Source organism: Sciurus vulgaris, assembly GCF_902686455.1.
Source record: "Sciurus vulgaris genome assembly, chromosome: 8".
Taxonomy (NCBI): domain Eukaryota; kingdom Metazoa; phylum Chordata; class Mammalia; order Rodentia; family Sciuridae; genus Sciurus; species Sciurus vulgaris.
The window spans coordinates 15091295-15106338 of NC_136468.1; the positions used below are offsets into that span (position 1 = coordinate 15091295).

Below are 15044 nucleotides of genomic sequence, written 5' to 3' on the forward strand. Positions count from 1 at the left end.
TCCGGCGGGCGGCCGTGGGGACGCTTCAGCCCGGCCCGCGGACTTGAGCAAAGTGCGATCCAGACCAACTCCTCGGGTCGGGAGGACTCCCCGGGCCGAGCCGGTAGCCGCCGACCCTCGCCCCGAGACCTGCAGAAACTGGGCGGGGTCCCCTAGGCGGCGCTGGGCCCCGGAGCGTGAGCGTGAGCGTGAGTGCGCGGTGTGCGCTCGCGGGGAGACCCAGACGACCCAGCAGCCAGCCCCACCCCTCGCTGCGGTCGGGATTTGCAGTCTTGGGAAAGCAGGAAGGTAAAGGTGACCGAATCTGCCTTTTCCAACTTTTCCCCAAGGATGGAGTCGGGAACAGATGAAGTCCAGGGGAAGTCTCTTCACAACACAGGAGGGTCACAGGGATCTGGATTCTGACCACCGAGCAGAACCACGACCTGTGCAATCCTGCTGTGAGCGGCCAGAATGGCAAGCTGAGCATTGCGCTCTAGGGCCATGGATTGGGGCAGGGGAAGTGCAGAGACCCAGCTTTCACCGCTGGTGCTGGGGAAGGAACAGGCAGACTCCTGGCTTGTGCTCAGAGGACTCCAAGGGATGACTTGAATACCCCAGATGAGGTTGGGTAATAATGGGGCGGGGTGACAGGGTTACAATCAGGCACTTTACAGTTATTTGTTATTAAATGCTTACACTCTCTGGTTACTACATTTAAAAAAAAAAAATCATATGAAATAGCCAGAGTGGAATAGAAATTTTTGGGGTGGGAGGCATAGAGTGGAATTCTGAGAGGAAGTTCAGGGCAAACAGACTTCTTTTCAACGTCGTTTATTTTTTATTTTGAGATAGGGCCTTCCCAAGTTGCTGAGGCTGGCCTTGAACTTTCCCCATCCTCCTGCCTCAGCCTCCTGAGCCACTGAGATTCAGGTGTGCTGGCTAGAGACTGTTTTGGAGGCAGAGCAATGAAAAGACTAGCAGGCGGGCTGGTGTCCTGTCCTTTATTCTGGAATACTTGAACCGTGTCTGTGAGTCCTCTAGTCACAGAGTGAAGGAAGACCAGAGGAGAGGCCCCCAACTCAGGGAAGACCCACAGAGTTGATGCTTGGGCTGAACCCTGGAAACCTCTTTACGAGAAAACAAAGCAGGAAAGGTTGTTTCAGCTTACGGAGCGGCATATGTAAAGTCACTGAGAGGGAGAACCCAGCATGGGGAGAATTCAGTAGGGCTGTGGGGTGTGGAGGTGTGTGTGTGTGTGCGCGCCCGTGCGCGCCAGGAGTGCTTAGGGAAAGGCTAGGCCGTGCAAGGAAGGCTCTTCAAGGAGGAGGAGTTCCCCAGAGGTCAGATTTGTGTCTTAGAAAGCTCACTCATTGTTGGGTGGAGACCTGGAGGACGATGAGACCAAGTCTTTGCAGCATCCAGACCAGGATTCTTACTGAACAGGGTGACAGCAGTGGTGGAGCAGGAGAGGACGAAAGGATTTCCAAGGTCAAGAGGTAGGCACTGCTGTGGACTGTTTGGGGCACAGAGTGAGGTAACTTAGACTAAAACCAAGTACAGAAATGCCCAGGAGAAAAAGCAAAGCAAAAGGAGTGGACATTTTGAATGGCCTGAATTGAGCAGATACAATACTTGGACAATGAATTTGGCTCTAAGTTTTCTGGCAACTTAGGAACAAACAAAAATACACTGGCTTGCATAGTTTTGGATTGGGGACAACAGAAAGCATACAAATTAATTTTCAGAACAAGATTTTTCCTGGAATTGAACTCAGCTGGGATTTTATCAGGGGAACTTTATGTGAAGACCAGAGAGTGACATAGGGTAAAAAAAAAAAGTCTTCATTGTATAAACAAAACAAAAAATATAGATAAGACAATAAAAAGGAAAAAAAAATCATTATTGGTGTTACAAAAGATGGGAAGATAAAATTGCACATGACTGGCTTCCTATACCATCTGCCTCTTAGGACGAGGGGAGTATATTTAGGGCTGTCAGTTCAGGGTGTGGACAGCCATGGTACAGAACTGCTAGAGCCAGGGAACCCCTTGAGTGGTCACTCAAGGGAGGAAGCGACATGACATCCGCTTCCTTGAATGTTGCCCAACCACATACTACTTGGCCTGTAGGTGGGTGGGCGGAGACTCTCTTGTAGGTAGGTAGGGAGGGCCTAGTGCGTCCTTAGACCAGCATCCCAGAATCCTGACCAACAGGGAAGCAGGCACACGGGTGCGAGCAGCATTTTAGGGCACCATTCAGATTGGCAGTCCACTTCCTAGTGTACTTCCTAGGTGTTTCTGCACCCAGAACCTGATGTTTAGCCTGATATAAGGGAGTGGAGATTCAGAAGACCAAAGATCCTCTCCCAGGGGAGGATGGGAATGTGAGAATCTTGTTGACTGCAACACCAGGAAGTTGTGGAGGAAGGACACAGATCTCCTGGCCAGCCCCTCCCCTAGGTGTCCACAGAAGGCAGAGAACCTGCAGAATCTAGGACCACTCCTTGTTAGGTACCTTCTAAATTTTGTATCATTTCTTCTGGGCAACTTTAGATGGTCTTAACAGTGAATAGGTATGGAATTCTGTCCCCACATCAGGCTTCTTAAGTTTTTTAACTTGAAATATACATTAGGTTAACATTGAAATGCAAGAGAGGGGAATTGGTTTTTGTTGTTGTTGTTGTTGTTGTTTTTGGTTTGTTTGTTTTTGTTTGTTTTGTGGGCTAGGAATTGAACCCGGGGCCTCGCAGGCTAGGCAAGGGCTCTACCACTGAGCCACACCCTCAAAATACTTGATGCCTGGGCCACACCCTATATCAATTAATGCAAACTCTCTGAGAGTGGGCCTGGGTATCAGCATTCGTCAACGACTCCACATGATTTTAAGGTACAGCCAGTTAAGAGTTGCTTTAACACATCACAGAAGGGACAGAAACCTAGATTCCAAAAGATGAGGGGGTAGGTTTCGGGGGGTGCGTGGGCTGCTTCACGTGTAAGTGGCCAGGGCTGATCCCGCTCGGGCCTGTGTCCCACTGGACCTGGGTCTGTGCTCCTGCTGGTCTCGCCGCCTTGCCCTGAGGTCTTTGCAGGTCCTCCTGTGTTCTTCAGGCTGTCACTTTGCTGAAGCTGAGGCTCAGGAGTCCCTTCCCTGGTGTTGTGCCAGAGCGGTGATTCTTGGGGTCTGCTGACACTGCTTTCTGGCTGGTTGTGCAGGCCTTGTAGCTGTGGCAGCTTGCCGTCCTCAGCCGCTTCTCAGCATGCACCCCTGGTCTTCTGCGGCTCTCGGGACCCAGTCCTGGGCCCACGAACCCTTCTTCCTCCACTAGAACCATCTGACCTTCTCACATTTCCCAGGCTACCCCAGCCTTCTCAAAATTCTCTGTGATTCACGCGGCAGAAAAACTGCCAGACCACTGGACCCCTTTAATAACAGGAGGTGAGTGATTAACGCAGTTCTCCGTGGAAGAACAACAGTCAGATTGTCTTTTACACTGGCGTTAAAAATCAGTGTCTGATTTGGGCAAAAATTTATCATGTCAACTCTGTTTGCCCAGAAGTTAGGCTCTTTCTCAGCTGGGGCGTAGAGCTGCTGCTTGGTCCTTGGCTCCCCTCTGACATCTTGGTCCTTAGTTCAGCGGGGCTGAAAGAGGGGTAAGCTGGAGATCCTCTCTAACTGGCTGAACTATGGAAAACCAAGTTATCAGTTTTTCTCCTGGCCTCAGGGAAGGGAGGGGTGAGTCACTCTGTAGCAAGTTTAGGGAGGACAAGTCCCTCAGAGGGAGGGATTGAGCTGGAGAGGGGCCGGGATGGGGAATTGTGGTCCTGCCGTGACTGTGACCACGGCTGCACTCTGTCATGCCCAGGCCTTCCATAGGCTGCAGAATCTCACCCAAGGGCTTGTCAGGCCTGTTCAAGCAGAGTGTCAAATGTTTCCTTTTGTTATTTTGTTTTTTTTAAAAAAGTATGCTTCACATTTTTAAGTTTCCTTATATATACACATTTTCTATGTATATATACGTAAATTCTGAAAATCATGTTACTGTGAAACTTTTAAGCAATACATTAAAAAATGAGATAAAAATGAAAGTTTATCCTATACTACCCCCTGCCTGAGAGGCAGTCACCATTTGGTACATATCATAAATCCTCCTAGATATTTTTTCTTTGCATATGATATGATTATTTGTTAACAGAAATAGAGGCAAGTGCTACTTATTGGTCAGCAACATGCGATCGAAATGTAAAAACACTTAGTGGGGGTAATTTTTGTGTAGTACATACACAGCCTTCTTGGTAACAGCTTCCCAGGGTTCTTTGGTATGGATTGATTTAATTTGTTTAACAAAACTGATTCATGGGCAATTGGTTGTTTTCAATTTAGCTGTTATAAGTGATGTTGCCGCAACCCTCTCCAGCCCTTGTCCTGACATTTCCATAAGATACAACCTAGAAGTGGAATTGCTACCTTAAAATAGGTTTCATGGCTGGGGTGTAGCTCAGTGGTACCACAGTCGCCTAGCATATCCACAGCCCTGGGTTCCATCCCAGGCACTACAAAAAAGAAACAAAAATCACAACTGGGACAGTTTCTAAAGTAAAAGGGAAGCACTAAAAATGAGTTTTAACAGAGGGTCTGTGTTTATGTTGCCCAGGCAAGTCCTCAAATTCCTAAGTGAGCCTCCTATCTCTGGGACTACAGGCACATGCCACTGTGCCTAGCACAAAAAATGAGTTGTCAGTTGATGTACAGCAGCCTGAACCTGAGCTGTCCTGGGGCTGCACCTTTGGCCATGCTGCCAAAGGCTAAGGGTCAGATGCATCCTTGCTGGGGTGGATGTTTTGTCCCCAGGGAGAGATGACTCGGTCCCATCCCTCTGTCCTCTGGCCTTTCTTATCCACCTAGGGTCAGAGCCTGAGTCCAAGGAAAGTCAGGGGGCAGGTGGATGACTGAGACTATATGTGACCTTCTTGTACCTTTTAAATGAGTCAGAGGAGATGGCTACTGCTGTTCTGCCCCTCCCATGGAAAAGTAACACTGCCTGCCTCTCCCCAGCAGACTGAAAGCATCAGAACAGGACACAACAGGCATTTTATCTGTGGTTCTCAAGTCCCTGGGCAATCTAGGCTAGACCTCCCCAGAAGACTAAGCAAAGCGTTTTATGGGATTATGCAGCATATCACTATAAAAGACGATCGCATTTGGTCAGGGAAGAAGTTAGCTGGGGAAGATGCCGGATGCTCTGGTTTGGTTCCTGCACAGGAGCGATAGGGCGGCCTGAGACATAGAACTTGCATCCCCTAGGATTGTAGAAAGCCTAGGCTCTCCGCCACAGACTTGGTCAGAGTGGTGGATGGGAAGACAGAGAGGAGCTTCTTGAAGCACCAGCCTGTGCTCTGGGCCTCCTGCAAGGGCATTGTGTCTGGCTCTCTGGGTACTCCGAGGGGTCCTCCACCTGATACTCTAAGCTGCAGGTGAGATTCATTCCAACTTGGAATGAAGCACGTGGTCATCTAACCCCAAGGATAACTTCCGGCATCTTGTGGCAACTGACATCCTTCACATCTGGTCCATTTCATCATTTGTTTTTTGTGACAATCAGAAAGCATACACAAGCTCCCAGGACATCAAAGGGAGACCAGTGAACTCTGTTTACCCCCCCAGTGAACTACAGCGCCTAATGGGGTGGGAAAAGGTCACAGAGGAGAGAGCTGCTTAATGCCTCTCAAAACAACCACACTTGGAGATTCCAGCTTTGGGAGTCAGGGCCGAGGGAGCCTCTTATCCCAGGCTTTCCTCCCTGAACACAGGACAGCCAAGATTCCACGCCTGGGACCCAATGCAGAGAGACGGGGAAAGGAGCACAGAGGCTGCTTCTAGGTATACACACAACTCGGGGTTCAGGCTGCTTATTGATTGGAGGAAAAGAGAAGGAGAATGTTATTTTCAGGTTGGCAAGAGAAGCATAGAATTGGAAGAGTCCCCTGGGATAGGTCTTCAAGTTCCTCCCCACACCCCTGAAATCTGGCTTTGGTCCCTAACCATCTGCTGAAATTTTATCCCAGGTTACTAATGGGAAATCAATGGCCAGTTCACTGTTCTCTTGGCTCTTGATTTTGCTAATGCACTGTATATTCCTGACTCTTCTTTTCTTGAAACCCACCAAGGTTGGTATAAAACTGCTGTGCACTGATACATGTGGGCTAGTTGTCAAAATATTGAGATGCTGCTATACTGGTTGCTAAATAGCTTTTTTTTTTTTTTTTTTCTGGTAATGGGAATTGAACCAGGGTCTTGCGAATGCTAGGCAAGTGCTCTACTACTGATCTACTACTGAGCTACATTCCCAGCCCGCCCCACCCCTAGACCTTTTTCAGCAAGACAGGGCCTCACTAAGTTGCTGAGACTGGCCTCAAACTTGCAATCCTCCTGCCTCAGCCTCCTGAGTAATTGGTCACAGGTGTGTGCCCCACCTGCCCAGCCCATGTCACATTTTCATTGCATATTTTGAATACTCCCTCCTCACCTTAGACACCATATATTTTGGTTGTCTTAATTGTCTTTCAAAAACGAGATCTTCACCGGGTCTTTGCATTCAACAGACATTTACGCATCACTCTCAGTAGCCCTTGATCCTGTGGAGATAGTAGTAGATAAGTCAAAAGACGTCCAGAAGCTGGGTGTGGTGGCATGTGCCTGTAGTCTGGAGGCTGAGGCAGAAGGATTGCTTGAACCCAAGAGTCCTGGGCCAGACTGGGCAACACAGCACGATCCTGTCTCTTAAAGCATGCGTTGGATCAGACATGCCTTCAGAACCACCTTCCAGCTGGAAGGTCCAGGTGAAGAAGCCCAGTCGAGGGCGACGTGGTGAGAGCTTCAGTCCTGCTCTCTGCCCTTTCTTCACTTCCCCCGCAGGCAGCTCATTCATGTTCCTCCCAGCTTCAGCCCTGCAGGATCTTCTCCGCTGATACTTAGTTCATGGCCTCCAGCTGCTGTGGTCTGTTTTCTGTTGCTAATAGCATAGTACCAGAGACTGGGGAGTTATAATGAAAAGATGTTTATTTAAGCTCATGGTTCTGGTCCAAGGTCCAGAACCTGCATCTGGGGATACCCTTCTTGGCAGAGTCCTGAGGTGGTCCTGGGCATTACATGGCCAGACACGGGAGCTGAGACCTAACTCTGCAGATAACCCACTAACTGTATACGTGGATCAACCCACTCAGAAGAGAGCCTTGATCACCTCTTAAAGGTCCCACCTGCTCTCACCTCTTAATATCTTATTAGGGTATTAAATTTCAAGATGAGTTTCAGAGGGGACAAACCACACTCAGACCATATCACTCACCTAAGTCTTTTTTTATTTCCCCCCTTTGGTACCAGGGATTGAACTCAGGGGCACTTGACCACTGAGCCACATCTCCAGCCTATTTTGTATTTTATTTAGAGACAGGGTCTTACTGAGTTGCTCAGCACCTCGCTTTAGCTGAGGCTGGCTTTGAACTCAAGATCCTCCTGCCTCAGCCTCCTGAGCTGCTGGGCTGCTGGGATTACAGGTGTGGCCACCATGCCTAGCCTCACCTAAGTCCTGAAGGGTCAGACTCTACCTCCTTTTCTGAAGCAGTCTGTGCCTCCTCTGACTTTCATTGTCCTCTGAATTCTTCCAGTTTATATTTGTTTCACAACACTAGCCACGGTAGTTTAAATTTAATCCTAACCAGTGTCACATTGTGATCCTGTTAAATGGTTATCAGGCACTCCCTGGACTCATCTTGTCTTTTTGTCTTGAATGATTACAATCTTTTATTGCTGTTTGGTTGACTGGGTTTATGCCTTTTATCTTGATGGAGGGCAGGGACCATTCCTTCAGCACCTCCCACAGATACTGTGTTCAGCATGTCGATTGATCTTATTGATTATTGATCAGATTACCTAAATGAAATCACAGACAAAAGATCATTTTCCATATCTTGAAATTTAACTAAATAAAACCGAGCACCTTTCCAGGCAGTGCACAATGCCGAGTATAAAATGCCAGGAACAGAGTAAACAAACAGAAGCGGGGGCCTCAGCTCGTAGGGTCCTGGAAAAGGGCATGGGAAGTAGGTGGCCAGGACAGCAGGCTGCACTGTTCCCAGACTAGTCTTGTAACCTGTGAGGCAGAATGCTGGCCACTGCCCCCGGCATGTGCTTCTCCCGCAAAGGAAAGGGGGTCAGCTCTCCTGATAATTTCAAAACCAGTTTTTGCAGATTACATTGTCACAGTGTCATACATTGAGAGTTGTCTGCAGTGCCAGGGACTGAACCCACATACATGCCTCTTGTATGCTAGGCGAGTGCCCTATCACTGAGCTACATGCCCAGCCCCACTGAAGAGTATTTTAGGGTTTTACCACATTGGCAGCCCTCTGGATGAGTTGAAGACATGGGATTATTGTTATTTTTCAATAATGGTTCTATGTTAGCATTCATGTTGGTATTATTGGCAGGGTTGGGTGTACTATAACCACAGAATACATTTGTTGGGTGCTTTTCACAGGACCGTGCCCTGTGCAGGGACTTTATGGGAGCTCTCTCACTTCATCTTTTCCAGTCTTTCAAGCCAGGCCCTGCTGTTAGCACGGAGAGGGACTAAGGCTTGGGAAAGTTACTTGCCCAAGGTCCTGCAGCTCTCCAGAGTTCACTGGAGTTTGACCTGGGTCTGTCTGGTTCCAAACCCTTTGCTTTAACCCCTTTGATATTCCTTCTCTCCTGCCCCTTTCCCAGAACCTGGGAGCAGCTTCTGCTCAGTTCTCTTGTGCTGGCCCCGTGGATGGGGATGGGAGATGACGTCTCCCTCTAAGATTGCTGCCTTTTGTCCAAATGTGCTGGCGGGGGGCCAGGCCTGGAAACTCTCTGCTCATGGAAAGAAAGAACAGAAGCCAGAAAAAGAGGGTGGGAAGGAGTCTGAGGGGGAGGAAAGGAAGAGGACAGGAAGGGGAGAGAGCGAGGGGGTGGGAAGGCAAGTTTTCAGGCAGTGCAGCTGGAGAGAGGTGGCTGCCAGGAAGCAAGTGAACGTGACCTTCAGGTGCATTCCACTCAAGAGGCTGTTTGGGGTGTGATGTGAGCATTCAGCCCTGGCAGGCGCAGGCCCTGGGGCTGTCCAGGTGCCCAGAGGCCAGGAGAGTCATGCAGGGTGGCCCTTCTTCCCCTCGGGATTACTATTTGGTGAGGTCAGGTTAAAATGAACATCAGCAAGGCCTACAGGGGGGGGAAAGTCACAAATGGAAACTGAGAGGGCTGTCTCCGCTAGAGGGCTGGCTGCAGGCTGCTTCCAATAAAATCAGCTCTTGGGTTAGGGTCATAGCTCAGTGGTAGAGCACTGCCTAGCACGTGTGAGGCCCTGGGTTCCATCCTCAGCACCACATCAAATAAATACATGAAATAAAGGTCTTGTCTCTCTCTTTTTTTAAATAACTTTATATATTTTAAATTTTTTTTTATTTTTTATTTTTTTAGTTGTCGATGGACCTCTATTTTATTTGTATGTGGTGCTGAGAATCGAACCCAGGGCTTCACGCATGCTAGGCAAGCGCTTTACCACTGAGCCACAACCCTACCCTTGGCTCTCTCTTTAAAAAAAAAAAAAAAAAAAAATCAGCTCTTAACAATTCAGAGTGCCTCCTCTGGATCCAGGAATGGAAGACTCTATCTACTCTGCCCTTGGGCACACGTTAGGCATCTGAAGGAGAATCTGACAGGACTCATGTAGCAACCACGTAGCCAGAGGAAAAGGTCATTCCTCCAGAATCTTGGTTTCCACGTCTATAAAGGGGGCAATAATAGGGTTAATGTAAAATGTGATGAGGGGCTGAGGCTGTAGCTCATGGCAGAGCGCTTGTCTACCATGTGTGATGAGCCTCTGGGTTCCATCCTCAGCACCACATAAAATAAATAAGGTAAAAAAAAATTTTTTTTTTTAAATGCGATGAGCTAGGCGCAGTGTGCATGCCTGTAATCCCAGTGGCCTGGAGGCTGAGGCAGGAGGATAACAAATTCAAAGCCAGCCTCAAAATAAAAAAGGGCTGGGTATGTGGCTAGGTGGTTAAGTGCCCCTGGGTTCAATCCCTGGTGCAAAAAATATAAAAATGAAAGAACTCATGTCCTGTCAATAATGTTAGCCATTCATTCATTATTGCAGTCTAATCTGAAGTGTCAAAACATAAACGTGGGGCTGGGGCTGTGGCCGTGGCTCAGTGGTAGAGTGCTCACAAGCACGTGTGAGGCACTGGGTCAAGCCCCATCGCCACATAAAAATAAGTAAATAAAATAAAGGTATTATGTTGATCAACAATTAAAAATAAAAAAAAGTGAAACCTTAAAAAATATATTTTAATATTTGAGTCAACAATAAGAGAACATAAGGCATGTATATTTAATCAAGGGTAGATATGTTAATAATTCCTATAGAAATTCAGAGGAGGAAGAACTTTAGCTTGGGGTAATCAGGATAGGTTTTATGGAAAAGTTGGGGTTTCAGCTAGACTTGATGGGGAATGTAATAACACAGAAGAAGGGGGGGAAATACCCAAGCAAGATTGCAAATATAAGTGTGGGAATGAGGAAATTCCAACTCCCCAAAGCCCAGGAGTAACTTTGCCATTAGGACACTCTATCCATTCTCTTTTGCAAGAATAACTTGGATATGGTATTTGGTATATGTATTTCAGCTGCAAAAAATTACCAGGAGCTGTGACAAATGGAGAGGACTTTGAGTGTGAAGTAACATGGCTTCTACCCAGTCTGGCATAGGTAGATTTCTGTTGTGATTGCTTTGGTGTGTTCTCTCTGTGTATCTTTGTGGAAGAGCATTCAGTAGGAGTCCATGGTTAATATTACTTGATATCTGTGGCCATTTTTTTTTAACGGTTCTGGGAATCAAACCCAGGGACTAATACATGTTAGACAACAAGCACTCTACCACTGAGTTGCACTCCCCAGCCCTTGGATTTTTCTTGCTTAAACAAACAAAACAAAACAAAACAAAAAAAACCCTCAACATCTTAGTAACAAAGAGCATTTCTCACTTGAAAAAACAAAAATGAAAACAACAAAACACTAACTCCAGAAATCTGTTGGGGTTGTGAAGAGGCTGGCTTCTCTACTGACAAAGGGCAGCGGGGTGGGAGGGACAAAGGAAAATAAAAAGAAACACTGTTTGTAACAGATTTTTTTGCTGCCGTGATGAAAAGATGTGACAAGAACAATTTTAGAGGAGGAAAAGTTTATTTGGGACTCACAATTTCAGAAGTCCCAGTCCACATATGGCCGAGTCCATTGCTTTGGGTCCAACGTGAGTCAGAACATCATGGCAGAGGAGTGTGGTGGAGGAAAGCAAGTCTGGACATGGCCTCCAAGAAGCAGTGACACTTCTGCTTTGCAGACACAAAATATGTACCCCAAGTCACATTCCCAGTGACCCATCTCCAGCTATACCCTACCTGTTTACAGTTACCACCTAGATAATCCCTATCAGAATTAATGCACTGATTAGGTTAAAACTCAACCTAATTGTATCACCTCTAAACATTCTTACATTGTCTCACATATGAGCTTTTGGAGGTCATATGGAAACCATAACAAAATACCTACAACAAGAATATGTAGAGTTGGGGATATAGCTCAGTTGATAGAGTGCATACCTCACATTCACAAGACCCTAGGTTGAATCCCCACACCACCCCATCCTGCAAAAAATAAATAAATAAATAAAAGAATAGATAACCAAGGAACCCCAGTCCTCTGAAGGAAACTTCTTTACAGAAATGTGGTTACTGGGTTGGAGTGTGGAGGTGGTGAATGAGCCCTGGGTGGGGTGACAGGGCCTTGGGTTCAGCTTCTGCCTCCGCCGGCAAACCGGCTGGGCCAGTGTAGTCATTTCCAGTGCTAATTTCTTGCCTGTCACCATCCTATGTTCCTGTTTGGGAGCATCTTCATGACAAGGGCTTTTCTAGCTTCATTATGTATTGCTTTTTGCATTAACTTATTGAATTTCCTCACTGGATAGGAACATTTAAGAAGCATTGTCATTTATAGGCTGGGTTCTCAGTGACCTACTGGGTCATGAGGAGAGAGCTGTTGAGGCCAGGAGGAGGATGGGCAGGCCGGGTCAGCCAGTGCAGGCGACACTCCCAACAGGGTCCTGGGAGAAGGGGCTCAGCATTTCCTGGAGCCAACTAACTACCATAAATAGACAGAGGGATGGGAAAAGGATTCAGTCATCCCTTTTCCTCCTGTCAACTCAGCTCTTCCTTCTGGTCGCCAGACTAGGCAGCCTCTTGTAAATGTTTTTCGTTCACGTGTTCCCTGCCAGTGGGGGATGGGGATGGGGATGTGAGATCTGCTTTCTCAAATATTGTAGATCCAAAGCAAAAAGGCATGTATGCCTTTGTTAACCACAGTAAGTTCTCATCAGGCCATTTCAACATACGCCAGAGTTTTATCAGTGGGGTTTGATTGAGAAGAAAGAAAGGAAAGGGTAGATCTTCTGATACTGTGGCCTCATTAACTTCATTCGAGGGTTCGGCACATCTAACTCTTGTAATACCTTCCCAGGTCCTCAAAAGGTTAGGTCTCAGTGACATGAGCCATACTAATACTTTAGATGTCCCTAGCACCACGTCACGAAGTCTGCTCAGGGCTGAAAGAGGACTTGAGAGCTGCTCTAGTGATCTCCATAGTGTAGAAATATGGTGGACCACCCCCAACCCTCTGTGCAGGCTGGAGGAAAACTGGGGCTTCAGTTTCTTTAGCTGAAGTTTGCTCAGCTTCAGCCATATGGATGCAGATCATCTTTTAAAACAGTGACACACATAGCAGTTTTTCTTTTTCTCACGTTGGGAAGTAATTGAGCGCAGATTGAACACGACAGTATGGGTTGCGGAGTATCCTTGGGTTGTCTAAGGAAAGGGCACCATGGCGGCCTGGCCCAGAGTGGCCCCAACCCAGCAGGGCAGAGCCACCTTTCCACCAGCATGCGTCCGCTCCGGTGCTCCACTCTGGCTCAGTCCTCCTGGGGTGCAAAGGGCGCCGAGCGCTTCCGGTTCCAGCCACGCAAGGCTTGACGCAGCTCTCCGGAAGCGGGCCCTGATTGGCCCGATTTGACTCAGGCCTCCTTTACAGCCAATCATCTGTGACCTGGGGGGAGGGTCCACGGCTCTTATATGGCGCCGGTGGGCTTGTGGCCCTTGGTTGAGGGAAGGGTGAGCGTGGCGAAAACGATGACTCCTCGCGAGGTAGGCGAGCTGTGCGTCGTGCCTTCGTATTTACCGCCTGTGCTTTTGTTTTCTTCAGCCATTTTGCACTCGTAGGTCTTACGTCTGTGCTCGCAGGATCGAGCCCTGAAGTTCTTGCTGAGTGCCTTGACCGAAGTGGAAGTTGCTTGGCAGGGAGTCAAGGGTGTGTACAGGAAGGACACACCTTCCTAACCTTGGGGGCTAGACCCAGCTTTTTAAAGCGCAGTGATACTATCTATCAGCTGTGTGCCTCAGTCTCCTGTAGAGGACACCGTGCCCAGGACACTGTGCTAGGTAGACGCTTGCTCACCTGCCTTCCTTTTCTCCTTCCTCTTTATGACCATCTTATTTTGAGATATAATTCACATACAATAAAAAGCTCATCCAAGCGTGCAATTTGATTTTTTTTTTTTTTTTTACATGTAAAGTTGAGTAACTATCGTCACAATTGTAGCCACCTTAGCCCTTAGCCACCCCACCCCCAGTTTCCTTAAGCCCTAAGCAAAAACTAAGCTACTCTTATCTATGGATCAGCCTATTTGGAACATTTCATATAAATGGAGTCACATAATATATAGACTTTTTCCCCCCCTCCAGTACTGGGGATTGAATCCAGGTGTACTCTACCGCTGAACTACACACCCAGCCCTGTTTTATTTTGTTTTATTATTTTTATTTTTTACAGTGCTGGGGATTGAACCCAGGGCCTTGTGTGTTATGGGGCGCAACTTAAGAACAGACCAATGATCACTGAGAAGTCCAAATTTGAGAGTCTTTATTAAGCTGGCCAGCTGACTGTCTCACACAATGCCCCAAAAAATGGCTATTGGGAGAATAGCCCCGACCACAGGGTTGTAGGGGTTCTTACACCAAAAATCACATTAATCATAAGTGTAGAGACAGGATCTCACTGAGTTGCTTGGCAACTTGCTTTTTGCTGAGGCTGGCTTTGAACTCGGATCCTCCTTCCTCAGCCTCCAGAACTGCTGGGATTTTAGGGGTGAGCCACCACACCCTGCCCCTTTTTTATTTTTATTTTGAGATAGGGTCTTGCTAAATTGTCCAAGGTGGCCTGGAATTTTCGATCCTTCCTCTTTAGTCTCCAGAGTAATGGGGATTACAAGCATGCGCTATGTGGACTTTTTTGACTGGTTTCTATTTGCTTAACATGTTTTCAAGGTTCATTCATGTTATGGCATGCATATATACTTTATTTATTTTGTGACTAAATAAAATTTCCTGGTATGGATATACCACACTTTATTTATTTAGCCTTTTGGGTTATTTCTGCTTTCTGGTTCATTCCTGTAGAAGAACATATCTGACATTTGTTTTTATTTCTCTTGGGAACTGCATTATTTCTGTGACTAATTATGTTTGTGCTTAATGCATTGCCTGACAGATTTTAACAGTGTTAATTTCTTTACCCTGACCTTCCCAGAAGGTTATGAATGAAAGTTATTTCCTGCTTGTTGCTCTTAGAAGAAAGGCAGGCTGCTCCCAAAAGCCTGACCCCCTCGGGTCACATTCTGAGGTTAGGGTCCTCAGCATCACTGAATAGAAGATTCTCAAATCAGGCATGAGAGAGGTGATGATCCCAGATATGGTGAGTGAAAGGTACTGAGAGAACAGCTATCAAGTTTTGATGGGTAAAACAGAATTTGGAATAAAAAGATAAGGATTAGATTCCCAATTCTTCTATTTGAACACTATGATAATTGGTAAGTCTGACCTTTGATCTTCTCATTTTCAAAGTGAGAATAACAATAATTACATTTGGAAATGGAAGAATGT

The 15044-nt window shown here is 47.0% G+C and overlaps 1 protein-coding gene and 1 long non-coding RNA gene across 8 annotated transcripts in view; one reads left to right on the forward strand and one right to left on the reverse strand.

Moving 5' to 3' along the window:
• The window catches only part of LOC306667500, a 33826-nt gene extending 32586 nt beyond the window's left edge, over positions 1-1240 (reverse strand). Inside the window, exon 1 of the long non-coding RNA XR_013765579.1 lies at positions 1124-1240. This is a non-coding gene — a long non-coding RNA (uncharacterized lncRNA). The remainder of the gene's footprint in view (positions 1-1123) is intronic.
• The window catches only part of DENND2A (DENN domain containing 2A), a 117675-nt gene that overhangs the window by 33500 nt on the left and 69131 nt on the right, over positions 1-15044 (forward strand). For 2 of the 7 annotated variants that reach the window (XM_079150088.1, XM_079150082.1), the window contains exon 1: positions 101-288. The exons of 4 other annotated variants lie outside the window; for them this stretch is intronic. Coding sequence is in view for 1 of the 3 variants with exons in the window: in XM_079150085.1 (XP_079006211.1) it covers positions 1084-1478 (395 nt within the window). In the remaining 2 variants the exon portion in view is untranslated. Of the gene's footprint in view, positions 1-100; positions 289-787; positions 1479-15044 lie in introns of those variants that run through there. One more of the 7 variants, XM_079150085.1, reaches the window with a different exon arrangement.